This window comes from Leishmania donovani, chromosome 30 (assembly GCF_000227135.1).
Source record: "Leishmania donovani BPK282A1 complete genome, chromosome 30".
NCBI classification, from domain to species: Eukaryota; Euglenozoa; class Kinetoplastea; order Trypanosomatida; family Trypanosomatidae; genus Leishmania; species Leishmania donovani.
The window spans coordinates 149,279-166,790 of record NC_018257.1 but is presented as its reverse complement, the minus strand read 5'-3'; the positions used below and the strand labels follow the sequence as shown (position 1 = coordinate 166,790).

The 17,512-nt window shown below is 60.9% G+C and overlaps 7 protein-coding genes across 7 annotated transcripts; all 7 read left to right on the top strand.

The window, feature by feature from the left end:
- Positions 1 to 975: 975 nt before the first annotated feature.
- LDBPK_300520 (hypothetical protein, conserved) lies at positions 976 to 2,430 on the top strand (the record flags this gene model as incomplete). Its single annotated transcript, XM_003862718.1, has 1 exon — positions 976 to 2,430. One exon carries the CDS (start codon positions 976 to 978, stop codon positions 2,428 to 2,430), a length of 1,455 nt encoding a protein of 484 aa, XP_003862766.1.
- Positions 2,431 to 3,982: 1,552 nt separating this feature from the next.
- Positions 3,983 to 4,258, top strand: LDBPK_300510 (hypothetical protein; the record flags this gene model as incomplete). Its single annotated transcript, XM_003862717.1, has 1 exon — positions 3,983 to 4,258. The coding sequence occupies one exon, from the start codon at positions 3,983 to 3,985 to the stop codon at positions 4,256 to 4,258; it is 276 nt and encodes a 91-aa protein (XP_003862765.1).
- Positions 4,259 to 4,887: 629 nt separating this feature from the next.
- On the top strand, positions 4,888 to 7,038 carry LDBPK_300500 (hypothetical protein, conserved; the record flags this gene model as incomplete). The annotated part of the gene is made up of 1 exon (XM_003862716.1): positions 4,888 to 7,038. One exon carries the CDS (start codon positions 4,888 to 4,890, stop codon positions 7,036 to 7,038), a length of 2,151 nt encoding a protein of 716 aa, XP_003862764.1.
- Positions 7,039 to 7,967: 929 nt separating this feature from the next.
- On the top strand, positions 7,968 to 9,377 carry LDBPK_300490 (bystin, putative; the record flags this gene model as incomplete). Its single annotated transcript, XM_003862715.1, has 1 exon — positions 7,968 to 9,377. The coding sequence occupies one exon, from the start codon at positions 7,968 to 7,970 to the stop codon at positions 9,375 to 9,377; it is 1,410 nt and encodes a 469-aa protein (XP_003862763.1).
- Positions 9,378 to 10,444: 1,067 nt separating this feature from the next.
- On the top strand, positions 10,445 to 12,091 carry LDBPK_300480 (hypothetical protein, conserved; the record flags this gene model as incomplete). The annotated part of the gene is made up of 1 exon (XM_003862714.1): positions 10,445 to 12,091. The coding sequence occupies one exon, from the start codon at positions 10,445 to 10,447 to the stop codon at positions 12,089 to 12,091; it is 1,647 nt and encodes a 548-aa protein (XP_003862762.1).
- A 978-nt stretch (positions 12,092 to 13,069) lies between these two features.
- Positions 13,070 to 14,722, top strand: LDBPK_300470 (aspartyl-tRNA synthetase, putative; the record flags this gene model as incomplete). The annotated part of the gene is made up of 1 exon (XM_003862713.1): positions 13,070 to 14,722. The coding sequence occupies one exon, from the start codon at positions 13,070 to 13,072 to the stop codon at positions 14,720 to 14,722; it is 1,653 nt and encodes a 550-aa protein (XP_003862761.1).
- Positions 14,723 to 16,476: 1,754 nt separating this feature from the next.
- On the top strand, positions 16,477 to 17,403 carry LDBPK_300460 (eukaryotic translation initiation factor 4e, putative; the record flags this gene model as incomplete). Its single annotated transcript, XM_003862712.1, has 1 exon — positions 16,477 to 17,403. The coding sequence occupies one exon, from the start codon at positions 16,477 to 16,479 to the stop codon at positions 17,401 to 17,403; it is 927 nt and encodes a 308-aa protein (XP_003862760.1).
- Between the last annotated feature and the right edge of the window lie 109 nt (positions 17,404 to 17,512).

The window sequence follows — 17,512 nt, the reverse complement described above, 5'->3', positions numbered from 1 at the left end:
GTTGAGGCGGCTGATGGCGTATGCACAGCAGCGCGCCCTGGGAGAGGAGGCGAAGCGGAGGGCACAGCTGCATCCTCTCCTCTCTTTCCGTCGACTTACCTTCGTTCTTCGTCCGCTCCACACCCGCGCCTGTGCCTCTCTCTCTGTCATGGAAAGGAACCGGGTGCGAGCACGCGGCACTTGCCTTCCTTTCCCCAGAGAGACAAGAACGCGTTACACAACACAAACATTGGAAGACAAGGAGTAGTGACGCAGGTGCGGTGACAAGAGGAGGAGACGTACCCACAGACCACGACACACACACACACACGCGCATGATAGGGAGGATCGCGCATGCGAATGCGTGAAAGAAGGTGTTGATGTCGACGACGCCGCATGCTTGGTGTTCTTGCGGCCACCGTTCCCTCTATCTCCCTTTGGGGGGGGTGGAGGTGGAGGGTGGACTGACCGAACAACTGCCGACCATGTTTTGGCATGCGTCACCTTCGTCTGTGGCCACGTGGCTGCTGCCGCCATCTGTCGCCCTCCCACGCTGAAGGGAATGCGTACCCACTGATGCGGCGTCTTTTTTGCAGTCGCTGATGACAGACAACTGCTTGTAGACCCTTCCATGACCTCCCCGCTCCTTCGCCTACTCCTAGGAAACAACAATCAACTTCCCACACAGGCGCACGGGGCTCTTGCGTTTTCAACCCAGCTCCTCCACGCCTTTTTCTCCTCTTTCGCCCGAGTATGCGGGGGAGGGGAGGAGGGAGGCTGGTAGCAGTTCCATTGCACTTATTCAAGTGACCGGCCGGCGCATGAGGATGCCGTTGCCGTGCGACAGAATCTTTTTGACAACCACTTGTATACAGATACACAGGCAGATACACTCAGGAGGTCAAACCCCCTTGACACAGAGACCCACAAAGACACATACACGTTGAGCAACCACCACCAGAACGTGTACGGTGCCCCCCCCCCCCCCCATCATCCATGTCCTTTCTTCGTCCAACCATGTCAAGCCTGCGACGCGCAGTCAACGGTGGGAAAGACGAGCAACACCTCCATGGAGGTCCCTCTGCCACTGCGGGTGTCGCACAACCCCTCCCAGCACAGCCGATCTTCCACAACGCTGCCACAGGCGACTACTCACACGTGTCTAGTCGTGTTGACACCGGCCTCCGCAGCCGCGTTCGCACGTCTTCGCTGACTCGGCGCCCCGCTGCAATCGCTATGTCCCGCTCGCCGTCCCTGCGCGAGTTTTCGGACAAATGCGACAGTGTCATCCAGCGCGCGCAGGAGATGCTCGAGCGCACACGTGAGCAGGAGTTGAAAGTGACGAAGGCACTCGAGGAGCGTAAGTCGCAATCCCCCGCGCGCCAAGCAACGCCACCCCCGCCAAGAGAGATGACCCCGCAACGGACGCCGGCAAACATGCCGGCCGGCCTCGCTTCTCCCTCGTCGTCCCCAGCGACGCTGAACGCACCCTACACTACGCCGGTGACACCACCAAGAGCGTCGTCGATCCTCACCACCACATCGCCCTCTCTCCCGCCGCTTCCGGCACCTCCGCCAACCCCGGCAGGTCTCCCGCACAGCCCGCCGCCCACGCAGCCAGCCACTGACAAGAGCCCCAGCGATCCCGTCGGCCGCTTCTCGCCTCCCTCGCTATTTCAGCGCCTTCGGCAATCCTGGCAGCGTGGATCCGGCCTGGCATGGGAGGCCCACGCAACGTCGCCTACGCCGTCGTCGCCCGATGGGGCGCTGTCCGTCGGCATCGCACGCATGAGCCCGCGCAAGTCAGTGCGCTTCGCCAGTCCCGACAAGCTGGAGACGGTCACACCGACAAAGGTGGTCGCGTTATCGAGCGATGACGATGACGACGACGAAGAAGACGAGGAAACAAGCGAGGATGAGGAAGAAGAGCAGGAGCAGCTGCCGCCGACCAAGAAGACGCGCGCTGAGTCGAGCGGCTGCCGCCACACGCCTCACCGCGATTCCGTAGTAGTGCCGCCAGCTCCACCTCCGTCCGCCGTAAAGTCCGGCAGCCGTAGCCGCAGCGGGAGCAGCACATCTTTGCCCTCCTCCAGGTCCCCCCCGCCGTCGCGCGGCACTGCGTCTCCGCCATCCTCGCATAGGGAGGGCACCCGATCGCCATCCTCCACGCACACAACCTCGCCTCGCCAGTGTAGCGGCATCAGTGGCGATGGTAGCAGAAGTGGTCGCAGCTCCACCTCCTCGAGTCGCCCGCCGATGGATCATGACGAGGTCAAGGAGTACGTCATACATCACACCATCCGCCGCTCGCTCTCGCGTATCTCGAGGGCCAACATGGAGGACTATCTCAGAGAGGAGGGCGTGGCGCTGCCCGCCGAGGGACATTGGCTGAAGCGACAACTCCTTGCACACATCCGTGCGCTCATCAAGCAGGAGCTGGCGCCGCACTGACAACAGAGCTAGAGTGGCTGGGAAGAGGGGAGAGGAGGCACCGGGCAATGTCGGATGCGGTGAGCTTGTACGCACGCACGCGCATTATGTGCTGTCGAGCCATCCGCTACAGAGCGGTCCTATCAGGCTTCGCCTCCCTCTCTCTCTTGACTCCGACGGTGACGATAGAGCGAGTGTGCACACCGCGGAGCGGCCTACCGTAGATTACAGTGTGATGTTTTCTCCGTTTTTTTTTCTGCATAATAGCACCTTTAGATGCATCTGAAGCGTTCGCGTGGATGCTCGTTGTCTCTCTCTCTCTCCCTGTCTTTCCCGCCCCCTTCGCTTTTCTCTGTTTTGCTTGCGCGCCCTTTTTCTTCCTCCTCTAGGGCTTCTGCGTGTGGTTCTCTTGCCGCGCGGAGAGGGCATGTGTGCCCTGCGAATGCGAATACGAACGCGCGCCTTCTTCTCCGCGGCTCGGCAGCCCAAGTAGATAGTATACGCACAGGCAAACGTCGACGCCGGCGGAGAGCGATGGCAGAGTGCTGTGTGCACGCTCCTCTACAGACACCTGCGTCTTCCCTGACTGACAGCTTACGTGCCTGCTCAGAGGGGTGGTATGAGGCTGCACGCTTGTAGGTGTGTACTCGGAGTTTTCGCTTCTGGTGCTCTCACACGCCCGATCTCTGTCTTGGTCCTCTCTCTCCCTTCCCGCTGCGTATTCCACCCACTGAACGTCTCTTTCTTTCTCTTCGGTTTTGCTTGCGCGCTGCGCGCATCGGAGCACCCGGGGCGGGGACGGCGAGAGTGAAAAGAAGGCCGACGGGTGAAGTGGTTGAGGGAATTGGGATGAGGATGGGGATGTGAGGAGAGGAATGAGCTACCCTGGGACGAGCAACGCAACAGCTGCGACGCGCTTCTCCCACGCACCACTGGATGATCCGTGCATGCCATACAGAACAATCATCGACAGTGCAAATGCGCTTCGGCGTGGGACTTGCAGCCGCCGTTTCACCTGTGAAGCGGGTATCCCTTTTATCGGATACGCACATGGCAAGGCTGTACAGGACCGGCCTGCGCTTGTATGTTTGCTCTCTCTGTATTTTCTCCTCGAGGTCGCGGGTCCGATGGTCGTGTGCATTTGTGGTGGCGAGCCCATTCTCCACCACCGCCACGCTACGGGCAACTGTGATTGGCCTCACTTGTGCCAGCGAGAAAGAGAGAGGAGCACCTTTGATGTCCATGCCACTCTCTTGCAATTCAGCAGCATGTCCACCAGCTTCGTGCGCCGCATCCCCTTGTCCCCTCTCTGTGCGCTCACGTACGTCTCGCCTCTTCTCTTTTGTTTGTTCTTGGATTCTCATCGAATCGCTGTGGCACACATGAGCGAACGTGACCACGTTCTCTTCCATGGACGTCGTTTCTTCCTGACTTTCACGGACGGACTTGCACGACAAGCGCTGCGCCTATCGTTGCTCCTGTTTCTGTGCTGCTCGTCCAGCCCTCGTTCTCTCTCTTCACGTTTCTCAGCCAAGCCATTCGGCTAAGAACCATCACATCAACATAATTGCGAATGCTTACCGAAAACTGGGCTGAGAAACGGCTGCACTCGAGGGTTTACCCAACGTCAGCGTTACCCCTGCCTCCGCAGAACGCCGGAGTCACAGACCAAGGAGCTCGTGCGGTCTGTGCAGTTCTCCGGCCTCGTCATCGCTGTTGCCACACACGAAAGAGAGCACCGGACTCCCTCGCTCATTCTTGCGCAGCTGCGAGGGCCGCGCAGAGGCAGCAGCGGAGGAGGGAGAGGGTAGACGACGGACAGCTGCTTGGTGGTCGGTGCTATATATGAAATACATCAGCGCATTCTGCGGCTGCCTCTTTTTCTCTTGGCTGGTGTGTTGAACAGCGTGTGAAGGCAAATCGGACTGAAGGCGAAAGCGGCGCTTGCGTTGCACGGAGCTCGAGTGACTGAAGAAGAGAAGGCGATTCACCAGCGCCTCATTTCATCACGCCTCTTTTTCCAGCCCCTCCTCCCCATGCACATGCATAGCTGCGCAGATCTGTGGTCAGGTTCGTGATGCACAAGGAACGGAGGACAAGCTTCCTCACCCCCTCCACTCGTCCACCGTTTCTTGCGCTCTTCTTCTTTGCTACTTCATCGCTCTCTTTTTCCTTTTCGCACGTAGCGACTCCGGCCAGGACTCGGTGCGCCTTTTTAGTTTGCGACTTGTTGCTGTTGAGTGTGCCAGCATCTGTGCATATCTGCTGCACAGAGACAGACGGACACACACACACGCACACATAAACACTCATAGAACAGATTATACGTCATCGGCCTACTGCCCTGCCCCCTCCGCTGCTTCTCCCGCCTTCTCTACCTTCCTGCTTGCCTCGGCTGGCCAACACTGCTTGCAAGAACTCCACCCTTCACACACACACACACACCACACACACACAGACAAACATACAGTGACCACGATGTCCGGTTCCACCCAGCGTGCCGAGCAGCAGCGGCGCATTCAGCAACTCCACGAGCGGCTTGAGCTGTACAACATCGCTGACAGCCACACGGACCCGACGGGCAACTCTGCTGGCGGCGTAGGTTTCGCCGGTGCTGGCGGGCCTCAGACCGGTAGTGGCGACAAAGCGCCGGCGACGAAGCCGTCCCGGGCTGCACCGATGCTCAGCTCGCCCAATCCCAACCCGACGCCGGCTCCCGCCTCCAACGCATTCTTCTTTGCCTCTCCCCTTCCGCGGCGAGCGGCAGATGCAGGCGCACCGTCATCCACGTTTGGGCTGCAGCGAGACAACAGCAGCGGTAGCGGCGCTACAGCCGCGCCGTCAGCCACTGAAATAGCTGAGGTGTCGCGGGCCTCGCCGGCACCACAGCAGCAGCCGCAGGCGCAGATGCCAGCTCCGGTGCCTGCACCCCAGCTCGCCCGCAACCTCGCTCAGGAGTTCTTCGTGTCTGCTGCGAGCCCGACTCATGCGTCGCCGACGAGAGCTGCTTTTCGCTCTTCGGCGATGACGAGCGGGGCAGCCGCTTCCCCGGTTGCACCGGAGCGTCCTTCTGTCACCGCTGCCTACCCTGAGTCGGCAACCGAGGCAACAGCGGCCGCGACAGCCGCCAACGCCGGCTCCCCTCGTCTCGCCCCCAATGCTTTCGACTATTACGAGGACTCCAAGTCTGACGGGAGCGAGGGCGACGAGTACGAGGTGGAGGAGGTGGAGGAGTACATGGAAGATGAGGAGGACTGCGATGATGACGGGGAGGATGCCGACGAGCACGCGCGTGGAAAGGCGTCCCTGACGCTGGAGGACGTGCTGCGACGCCTCCACCGCGCCTGCAGCGGTTCCGTTGATCATGCGGCGGTATCATCCCCCCTAGAGCAGGCTATGGCAGCCGCGCCCGCTTCATCCCCGCTTGCGCGTGATCCGTCACTGGCATCTGCAACACCCGCCGCCGCTGCGGCGACGCGTGCTACGTTGACCGCTGCCGCCACCTGTCCCGTAGGTACTACCTATCCCTTTCTCCAGCAAGCCGCAGAAGTTTATCGTCAGCGCCATCTTTACCAAGCTACTCAGGAACAGCAGCAGCATCATAGTCCATTCAACACCGGCCACGCGTGGAGCACGGATGAGGAGACGAGCGTGACCGACACGTCGACCTCCGAGCCGACGGAAGGGCTGGGTGACGCGTCTGAGAGCCGCTCCGCCTCCGGCTCTTCCTGTCCCTCGGCGGCTTCGAAAGGGCACCTGACTGCGGCTAACGCGACCGCAGCTGTACAAAACAGCGGCTTATCGGCGGCGGCACTGCAGTCACTCGCAGACACAGCAATCGCGACTCGCACCGCCTCGGAGGGGGCGAGCGCGGAGAAGTTGCTTCCTTCCTCTGCCCTGTGCTTCGATCAGCTCGAGACTGCTTATCGGCGCCTGCTCATCCTTCAAGAAGGGGCCAAGTACGTATCCGAGCTTGCAGGACCGGAGTGCTTCCCACGTCCGCTCCCGCGCCAAGAGGACGCCCGCGCACTAGCTGAGCAGCGCGACATGGTAGTGAAGCGTGACACGGAGATGCGGGCGGCACCGCCGGCGGGGACGTCGCTGGAGGATTTGCGGCAGCGCGAGAGCGCCGCCATCGAGAGGACACTGGGATTGCTCCGCGAGAAGTTCGACGGAGCGATGAAGTCCTTGAAGCCCGTCGCCGATCGTGAGGCAGTCGTCGAGGGGAAGCGGCGCACGTTGAAGCAGCGAGAGCTGGACATTGAAAAGCAGCGGGAGGCCCGGCTCATCGTCGAACGCGAGGTCGCCGCGGCGGAGAAGCGCCTCATGGAGCGCTCGGAGCAGCTGAGGAAGAGAGAGGAGGACTACAGTGCCCGCCTGCAGCAGCATGACCATCAGCAGAAGGCGGCGCAGGAACAGATAGGCGAGGTGGAACAGCTGAGCAAGCAGGTCTCCTCGTGGCTAGCGATTCTTGAAGAGCGCGATCGTCGTCTGGCCAGGAAGGAGAAGCGTCTGCAGCGTGTGCAGGCAGACCTGCTGAAGCGCACCGAAGACATCATTGTGTGGAAGAGGGCGACGCAGCGCATTAAGCAGATCCCGCCACCACCGTCTCCGCCGCGTATCAGCTGACCGCAAAAGTTCTCGAGCAGCTCGTTTATTTTCTTTGGCGCCGTGCTAATAACGCGGACACCTCCTTCTCCCCCCCCCCACGCACAGATGCAGCCGTCCTTGCGCCTCTTGGAGTCTTCCCACCACTAGGACGTTGATGCAGCTGCCGCTACGCCGCCTTTCCTCACTTCTCTTTCTTCCTCTCACTTGCCACGCTGTCGATCCCAGCAGGTTGGGAAGTAACGAGCCGATGTGTCGGCGGTGGCAAGAGAGGAGCTGCTAGCCGGGGGTGGGGGAGGGCCTATGTGAGCGAGGGGGTGGGGCCTGAGTGCAGCTACCGCCATGCGCTATCCGGTTCACTATCTGGAAGCAAATGGTTTGTATGCCACTCGTACCGTGTGCCTGTGTGTCCACGTTGGTGGTCCTTCCCGTCATGCCCCTCCCCCCGATCCCCTCACGCCCTCTCTTTCCGTGTATGAGTGCTGTCGCTGCCGTGGCACCGTCAGCCCCCTCCCCTCTCTCCGCGCAGTCGTCTCTCCATACTTTGTCCTCTTTATTCCTTTAAAACGAAAAGTGCACGCTAAGAAAAAGGAAAGATTTCACCGGCACGTAGTCCCTTGCCCCTCCCCCTCTTCCTCGCGGACTCAGTGTGGCCGCCACTGCTGCTGCTGCTGCTGCTGCTGTGGGCCTGCGGATATGTGTTGCACCCGCGTGCTGTCACGCGCGCACACCTTCGAGCTCTCTCTCTCGCTCGCTCTTTCCCCTCTTTACTGATCGAACAACGGCTGCGCTGCGCGCTTCCCGCACATCCCTCATGCGATTATCTTACATGCTCACTCCCTTCTGTTATGTTCTCTCTTTCCCTCCACAACGTTAGCGGTTGCCCTGCACTTCACCATCTACAGTGCACACTCGAAGCTCTCTCTTTCTCTCACACGTACACGCTGAGGATGCCCGGCAAGGAAAAGGCAAAGAAGGAGCTCCACCGCTCCAACCCGCTTGGCGACGATATCCACGCAGAGCGCTTCGCCAGCGCCAAGAGCGCGTCGCGCCGTGCCGCAGACGAGAACGACGCGGATCAGGCTGGCTACCTCATCCCCAACCACACGACGAAACGGATCTTGCGCACAGCCAAGAAGCAGCTGGAGGCCATTCAGGGTGAGGTGACGGCTGAAGAGAACGCCACCGCGGTGTGCGGAGAGGACTACCGCGACAACGGCCTGCAGGACCTCATTGACAACGAGGAGATGACGACGGAAGGTCGCGAGCACCGCTACGAGGTGGAGGCGGCGGCGGATGACGAAGACGTGGTTCTGGAGTACGACGACAACGAGTCTATTGCATCGGAGATGCCGGTGGACGTGCCGGACGTGTCCCCAGAGATGTACGGCATCGACGAGGAAGAGGCACGACTGCTGAACGCCTTCCAGCCCGCCTCGCGTGTGCAGAGCCGCAACTTGGCGGACATGATCATGGAAAAGATTAGGGAAAAGGAGCAGGGCGCCCGCCGTGGCGCAACTCCGAGCCCGAGCGATAACGCCCGCGTGGTGGACGGGGACAGTGAGGACAAGATCGACAATCGTGTGGCACGCGTGTACACGGCCATCGGCACGGTGCTGAAGCGCTACACCTCCGGCAAGATTCCGAAGGCGTTCAAGATTTTGCCAAATGTGAAGAACTGGGAGCAGCTGCTGATGCTGACGCGTCCGGATCAGTGGTCCCCGCACGCCACATACCAGGCCACTCGCATCTTTGCCGCCAACTTGAACGAGAGTATGCTGCAGCGCTTCTACGCCGCGGTGCTGCTGCCCATTGTGCACGAGCGGCTGCTCGAGGAAAAGAAACTGCACCCGGCTCTGTACATGGCAGTGCGCAAGGCGCTCTTTAAGCCCGTCGCCTTCTTCAAAGGCTTTCTGCTGCCGCTGGCAATGGATGAGGAGTGCACGCTGCGTGAGGCCCTTGTGGTGGCAAGCGTGCTGCAGCGCTGCCACTTGCCACCGGTGCCTACCGCCGTTACCATCTACAAGATCGCGCAGCAGCCCTTTAGCGGCCGGTGCTCCGTCTTTCTTCGTGTGCTCATCGACAAGAAGATGGCGCTGCCGTATCAGGCCATCGACGAGCTGGTGAAGTACTTCCATCGCTTCTTGGAAACGCACACGAAGGAGGAGGCGCTGCCGGTGCTGTGGCATCAGACCCTGCTCTCCTTCATCCAGCATTACAAGGCAGACCTGGCCGAGGCGCAGCTGGGGCTGCTATCAAACGTGTGCAACGTGCATTTTCACTACATGATCACCCCCGAGATCCGCCGCGAGATTGGGGCGGCGCTGCGCATGAAGCAGGGCGCGGCACCCGTTTCCTAGCGTGTGCGGGGCCACAGCTGCCCAAGCAAACACACGCGCGCCTCCCGTGTCGGCTCGTTTGTGGACAACGAGAGAAGCAGTGGCGTGCTTTGTTGGCTTTCCTTCATCGCACTGAATCCGGTTAACTAACGCCAGATAGTAAGCGCACCAACAGCTGAGCAGAGAGTAAGCCCCCTCCTCCCCTCACCAGTGCACGCACAGGGCAGGAGAGGACCGAATACGAGTAAGCCGGCATCAGCCGCAACCGCATTGCGTGCATGATCGTGCTTTCTTCCACACTTACGCACGCGAGAGGTATCGAGGCGATTAAGGCCCACGATTTCTGTGTTCACGCGCTGTTGCGCATACTACTGCCACAGCGAACAAGGAAAAGTGAAGCGCCGCACCTATGAGATGTGGAGGCGTGGGGGTTGGGTGGGGCTGATCGGAAACAAGTTCTGCGCCGAGCGCGCATGAGCAGGGTAGGTGAACGTGACCCGTGAAGCGGCGCCACTGCATCGTCCGCCGGTATCGCCGCCATCACTCCTTATGTAGTGCGCTGCCGCCCCATGCGCGGATCAGTGATCCCACACCTTTCTCTTCCGCCTTCCTCTTCTCCCTCTGAATCGCCACAGAAGTGCTTGCATTTAGCGGGCGCAGCGACAGCACGCGTACAACATTCACGCCCCTTCTGCTCTTGTATTTTTCTCGCTCGTGTACCGCACACCGTCATGTACAGGGTGGGCTGCGGGCCGTCGCCTCTCCTGCACAGCCGGTTCCTCGGCAGTGACACCGCGCTGTGGATGTTTCTGCAACACGCGGAGCACGTCACCGGCGCACTGAGACCTTGTCGGAGTGTCCCCACACCAGCTTCCCACCACTTTGCCGCGACATGTTTCCACAGCGCCGCCGCCATGGCAAGGCGCCACGCCGGAAGCGCAAGCAGGAGACCCCTTCCTCCACTGCCCTCGCTTGGTGGTCCTGCAGCAGGTCGCACCGGCAGCTTTCTCCCACCACCACCACCGCTATCTTCCGCACGTCTCACGCCGGCCCACGGTGGAGGCACGAGCCACGGCGCAAGCATATACATGCTCTCGCCACAGGAGGTCGCCAACACCTTTGTGCTCTACGTACCGACCTATTACGTCTCTTTCCAGTGTGTCGCGTCGTTGCTGCCGGATGCAATACGCGAGGAGATCACGGGCCGCGGTCGCCTCGTCAACTTCTTCAAAAAGTTTCCTTTTATCTTTGACGTCCTCGTCGTCGATTCCGGCCGCATCAACGTGCGGCTGCACCCCGACCTGATACATCCGCAGCGCGGCGTGGCAGATGACAAGTACATGATGTCAGACGTTGGCCAGACAACCAGCTACGTGGTGAAGCCGGAGTTCATCGTCTGCGCCGAGAACATCGAGTCCAATGGTATGCAGCGAGTGCTCCTCACGCCACCTGCCCCGCCGCCGGCCATGCGCGTGCGGCTGGAGGAGCGAGTTCCAGTACTGGACCGCCTGCGCAGTCTCGTGCCGGCGGAGTTCACCGCCATAGATGCACTGGAGGAGAGCATTTCGGAGGATATATTGTTTCACCCGTACTTCAACTGCCAAGGCGGCCTCTTCTCCATTGCCGGCAAAATGCCAGAGGAGTTCCAGGTCGTCGACGGACGCATCCGGCGCCGGCCACCCCACCTTGCCCCTCTGGCGCTCGACGAGTTCACGTTGGACACCTCCCCCCTTCCAGAGGTGGCAGCGCTCATCAAGCGTCATGTTTGTGACAGCGACATCCCTCACTGGGTCAGCATTACCCCGCTGTATGAGCAGCTCACCCGCGCACAGAAGCAGGAGATCAAGCGGCGATACCGCAGCTTTGCTGGCTTTTTGCGTGCTCACGGCCGGTCACTTGCGGTGTCGACGGACATGCTTCAGGTGTCCATGTGGATTTTCGTGTCTTCGCCGTCGCCGCCGACCTCCGCCAGCGCGAACGCGGCCTCCGCAGGCGCGGATGATCAGGCTGTTACTGCGAGGGACTCCAGTGCTGCAACGCCCTCAGCAGCGTCGTCGTCGTCACAGCAAGGGGCACCATCGGAGCCGCCTGTGTCGCCAGCGGCTGCGGCGGGGCCGTCGGGTGCGACTTCTGCGCCGCCCACACCCGTCGTGTACACCCGAGAGCAGATTCTCAACGCCTGGTACGATCGCTTTCCGCCATACAAGACGCTCAACCTGCGCGACGCGATGCAGCTGCTGCCTGTTGAGATGCGCGCCTCCGGCCTTCCCACCAAGATCGCGCCGTGGCTCGCCACCCATCCTCACTACTTCTCCGTCGACTTCGCGGAGGAGGAGGATCCCACTAAGGTGCTGATCCGCCGCGCCTCGGAGCGGCAGCCGCTGGACCTCGTCGCCGCCCTCTATGCCAAGATACCTGACAAGGACACACCGTGCCCATCAGCCGAGGTGCTACACAAGCTGGACCCGTTGGTGCGCCGCGTTATAGAAGGCATCGGCCTTGCTCAACTAGGGCGCGTGCTGCCACAGTGGCTGCTGATCGAAAAGTGCCGAGGTGGTGGGGGCGCCGTGGTGGGTGGACCGCCCCAGCAAGAGGCGTTCACAATTCGGCGGCTGCAGGATATGGAGGCGCTCGAGAAGGCGCAGCGGCGCGACAGCAAAATTGTGAGGAAAAGAGAAGTGGTGGAGGTCGACGCTGACGTGGCGGGGCTGGAGGAGTCGGTGACCAAGACTTGACAAGCACGCAATGTAGCGCGTTGGAGGCGGGAACGGGCGTGGCACAGAGATGGACGTGCGATGAGGCGGCGCGAGCCCTCCTGCCAAGTAGTAGCGGGGTGCTGCGCGCACGATAAGATTCCCCCCTCCCCCAACCCTGCTCTGAGCAAGCGACAATGCTGGTCGCCTTCCTGCCTCTCTTGCGTAGGGCCGCGTTGCGCCGCGCGCCGACGTGTGCGTACACGCTCGTGCCTATGTGTTGGATGCGTTGACTTCACAGAGCAATAGCCAAGAAAGCAGTGGGAGACGAAACGCGGCGCTTGGCTGGGAAGGGGGCGGAACTCGTACCGATCAGGAAGCACTCCCTAGAAACGACGACGCTCCAAGTGTACATGCGCGGGCATCATCACACCCGTCTCCCCCCCCACGCACGCATGCACGTACGTGTCTGCATTATGAGCGGACTTTCTTCATTGCACACCGCAGGCTTGTGTGAGGGATTGAGGCGGCAATGCAGATCGAGGCAGAACAGCAAGCAAGACCTCATCTTCACTCGCTGCACAGCTCACGTGGCCTCTTCTTTGTGAAGGCGCTGCCAGTGTGAGGAAAAGGGACGCCAGGCTCGTCCATGTCTTGCCACAGTGGTGTACTGCAATGTGGCTCGCAACTTCCCAATATAGAACGACGCACATCTGTGGACAAACCTTCAACTTTCCTCCCACCCTCCCTCTTCATACCTCGATACATATCACGCATCAAACACACCTGTCCATCGACAGTTCACCCTCCCGCTTCAGACACACACACACACACACAGAAGCGCTCCTTCTCTTCCTTCTTTTTTGTTTGGCAGTTCAAGCGCTTCGACTAGCATCCATAATCGACGAGAGAATAAGCAAAAACGCCTCCGCCTCCGCGCATCGCCCCCCCCCCCAAAAAAAAAAAGAGCGTTTTGGTTGTTTCTCTGTCTCCCCCTCTCCTTCGATCGAACGCGGCAACATGAACTCAAACCACGCCGATGCCGGCGCACCAGCCATGGAGAAGAAGATGAGCGACAAAGAGGCCCGTAAGGCGGCGCGCCTGGCGGAGGAGAAGGCCCGCGCGGAGGAAAAGGCGGCTCTTGTGGAGAAGTACAAGGACGTGTTTGGTGCCGCACCAATGGTGCAGTCGACGACGTATAAGTCGCGCACTCACATCCCGGTCGCGAAGCTGTCGCAGCCGGAGTTGGTGAGCAAGACGGTGCTGATCCGTGCCCGCGTGTCGACGACGCGCAAGAAGGGCAAGATGGCGTTCATGGTGCTGCGCGACGGGAGCGACTCGGTGCAGGCGATGGCTGCCGTGGAAGGCAATGTGCCAAAGGAGATGATCGACTTCATGGGGCAGATCGCGACAGAGTCGATTGTTGACGTGGAGGCGACGGTGTGCAAGGTGGAGCAGCCCATTACGTCGACGTCGCACTCGGACATCGAGCTGAAGGTGAAGAAGATCCACACCGTGACGGAGTCGCTGCGTACGCTGCCGTTCACGCTAGAGGACGCGAGCCGCAAGGAGTCGGACGAGGGTGCGAAGGTGAACCTCGACACTCGCCTGAATAGCCGCTGGATGGACCTGCGCACACCAGCGTCCGGCGCCATCTTCCGCCTTCAGTCGCGCGTGTGCCAGTACTTCCGCCAGTTTCTTATCGACAACGACTTCTGTGAGATCCACTCGCCCAAGATCATCAACGCGCCAAGCGAGGGCGGCGCCAACGTGTTCAAGCTGGAGTACTTCAACCGCTTTGCGTACCTTGCCCAGTCGCCACAACTGTACAAGCAGATGGTGCTGCAGGGCGATGTACCGCGCGTGTTCGAGGTGGGACCGGTGTTCCGCTCAGAGAACAGCAACACGCACCGCCACCTGACGGAGTTTGTTGGGTTGGACGTGGAGATGCGCATCGATGAGCACTACTACGAGGTGCTGGATGTGGCGGAGAGCCTATTCAACTACATTTTCGAGCACCTTGCCACTCACACAAAGGAGCTGAAGAACGTGTGCCAGCAGTACCCCTTTGAACCTCTTGTGTGGAAGCTCACACCGGAGAAGATGAAGGAGCTCGGCGTTGGCGTCATCTCGGAGAACGTGGTGCCGACAGACAAGTTCCAGGCACGCGTGCACAACATGGATAGCCGTATGCTGCGCATCAACTACATGCACTGCATTGAGCTGCTGAACACTGTGCTGGACGAGAAGATGGCGCCGACGGATGACATCAACACGACGAACGAGAAGCTGCTCGGCAAGCTTGTGAAGGAGCGCTACGGCACGGACTTCTTCATCTCGGACCGCTTTCCGTCCTCGGTGCGCCCGTTCTACACGATGGAGTGCAAGGACGACGTGCGCTTCACGAACTCGTACGATATGTTCATCCGCGGTGAGGAGATCTCCAGCGGAGCGCAGCGCATCCACGACCCCGATCTGCTGCTGGCGCGCGCCAAGATGCTGAACGTGGATCTCACACCGATCAAGGAGTACGTCGACTCCTTCCGTCTTGGTGCGTGGCCGCACGGCGGCTTTGGCGTTGGGCTGGAGCGCGTGGTGATGCTGTACCTTGGGCTGAGCAACGTGCGCCTTGCTTCGCTCTTTCCGCGTGACCCTCAGCGCACGACGCCGTAGAGGCAGCGCACGACGCCATTCTGCTCGGTCGACTCTCCAACTCCCATTCTCCGAAGCTCGTCTCAGAGGTGACTGATGTGGCGCTCTTCTCGCACTTTCCCCCCCCTTCCACCGCTCTGCATATGTGTTTAGTGGCGGACCGCAGAGAGACTTGGCGTGCGGTATACTGCGGACAGAGGGAGGAAATGGATGAGGTGCGGTGAGGGCGGGAGATTATTTTGGCTTTGTGCTCTTCACCAAGTATCCTGATAGGCACGATGAAGATGCCCGCACGACTCCGTGGCAAAGGCCGCGCTCGTGTCTGTGTGTGCGTCTGCGCGGCGTACGCCTTGCGGCTCGCGTGTGCGTGGGAGGTGTCGCGGTGTCGCGGTGGATGGTTGCGTGAAGGAGCGAAGGCCTCTCCGTCTCTGTCTCTCATCTGCTCTATCCTCGTTATCTTTCTCCGTCGCACCACCGAAGTAAACCTCCGGTCACACGCACCCGCGCACAGACACGGGAACGGCGAGGGACGCACACATGCATCTCTCTCCCTCTCTATGGAGCTCCGCCTAGTTGCAACGGTTCTTCTGTTCTCGTACTAATTTCGACCACACACACACATACACACACATGTATGTGTATGCATGTGTGCGTATGTGGGTGCATGTGCCTCCCTCTGCGCGCGTCTGATCTTTCTCGTGTATTTTTTTGTGCGCTAAGCGTCTCTCCAAACCCAAAAGGGCGTTTATCTTTATTTGAGCGAGCCGGGCTCAAGCCTGTGCTGCTCTGCAGCACAGCACGCGCATGCAGCGCTACCCGCCTCTGGCCCGGGATGGCTGCTGATGCTCGTAAGGGTGTCGTTCGCTGCGGTGGTGGTGGTGTGTGTGTGGGGGGGGGGTATAGAAGGTATGCGAGGTGCGGAGGGGTGGTTTGCGCCACTCCCCGTGTGACGAATCCTTTTACAATTCTTCCCTGTAGGCGTGCCTGTGCGGAACTACATGCGCGCGCTCTCTTTCTCTCTAGCCAATTTTACCTCTGCCTTCTTCTGCCTATCACTCCTCTAAACACCGCCGTCCCTCTCTCTCCTCCGGCTCTCTTTGCGTACTACGCAGTTACGCGAGTCACCAGTCGCCACGCGCAATCACAACGGCGCCGTCTTCACTTGCATCTGCATCTTTTCGCTGCGCGTGGCTGCTTGTGTGTGCGTGCGCCTCCGACCTCCATTCTCGGTGCCTCTCACTTTCCCCGCCTCCACCGTCGGCTGTGCTGGTGTGGGTTTCTCTCCTGTTCTACACTCTTCGCGTTTTTGTATCTTATCGACGGCGCTCTGGCCCGCTGCCGCACCCGCTGCGCCAATGTCTACCCCTCTCGATGTGAGGGCCGCCGAGTACAGCCCTTCCTTCGCTGTCACGATGAAAAAGACGGCGGCTGCGGCGCCGCCAAGGTTGCCGGCTCCGGCCAAGTCAAAGATCAGCGTGACTCGCACTGGCGTCAACACCACGTACCCGATGCCGCCGCCGCCGATGCCAGAGAAAAACTACGCGCCCTTTTTCGCGGCGGGGTGCCAGACGTTTGCCGCATCCAAGGCGTGGATGCCCCCTCTGCAACCTGCGTCTCCGCTGCCACCCATGCATTCAGCACCCCCGACTGCCTCCGTGGTGTCGAACTCGATCCCGCCTTCGTCCCCTGCAACGGCGCCAGGTGAGCGTAGCCCCGCTGTTGCGGCACGCAGTGTGCCGACCCGCTTTAGTCCTGCCACGGTTCCGCGCCACCACATGAACCCCAACGCCACGGAGTTCATGCCGGGGCGGCGCAACGGCCCGGACGGCGGGCTTGAGGCGCTGCCCACGTCCACGGCGGACATGGAGCTTGCCAAGACTCCCGCTGGAGCCGCTGCCGCTGCTGTCCACGCGCCGTCGCTGCCCGGTGCGGCGCGCCGCAGCCTCCAGAACTCTCCCATCATCCAGCCCTCTCGTCTGAGCGCCAAGAGCGCCTCTGAGATCGAGGCCATTAGCAAAAACAGTGCCCTGAATGCAGCTGCCGCCGCCTACGTGCCGCAGCGCACCCTGGCGCGTGTGGTGCTGACACAGCCATCCCCGCTTGCCCTCGCCCCCTCTGAGGACCCGGCCAAGGACAATATCGAGATGATGCTGGACGATCTTTGGTGTCTCTTCTACCTTCCCACCACGCTGGGCGAGAACATTAAGGAAGAGGACTACAACCCCACGTTGGTATTCCGCGTGGACAGTATCCTGACCTTCTGGAGGGTGGTGAACAACATCGCGGCCCCATCCGAGCTGCAGCTCAGCACGCTGTATCTCTTCCGGGACGGCATCGACCCCAAGTGGGAAGACCCCGCGAACCGAGATGGCGGCATCGTGAAAGTGAAGGCGACTGCTGCCCAGGTCGATGAGGCGTGGGAGCTGCTGCTGTGCCGCACCATCGGAGACTCGTGGTCCCCATCGGTGCGCGAGACCGTCAACGGTGTGGTGTTGAAGGTCCGCGAGCGCGCCTACTGGCTGGAGTTGTGGGTCACCAAGAACTCGAGTGCGCTGCAGAAGGACCTCGCCGAGCTCTGGCACCCGATCCTCGGCGCCTCCTTCGCGACCACGTATCTGACACACGCCATGATGCAGGAGCGCTCCCACGCCGCTGCCGCCTTAGCTGCCGAAAAGCAGAAAAAGAACCGTCGGCGCTACTAAGCTGCAGCGCCTGTGGGCTCCCCTGTTTTGCCGCGGTGAGGGGCGGGGAGGAGAGGTCTGTGGCGTCGCATCTGCGCGTCGTGGCCATCTTTGACAATCACGTGCACTC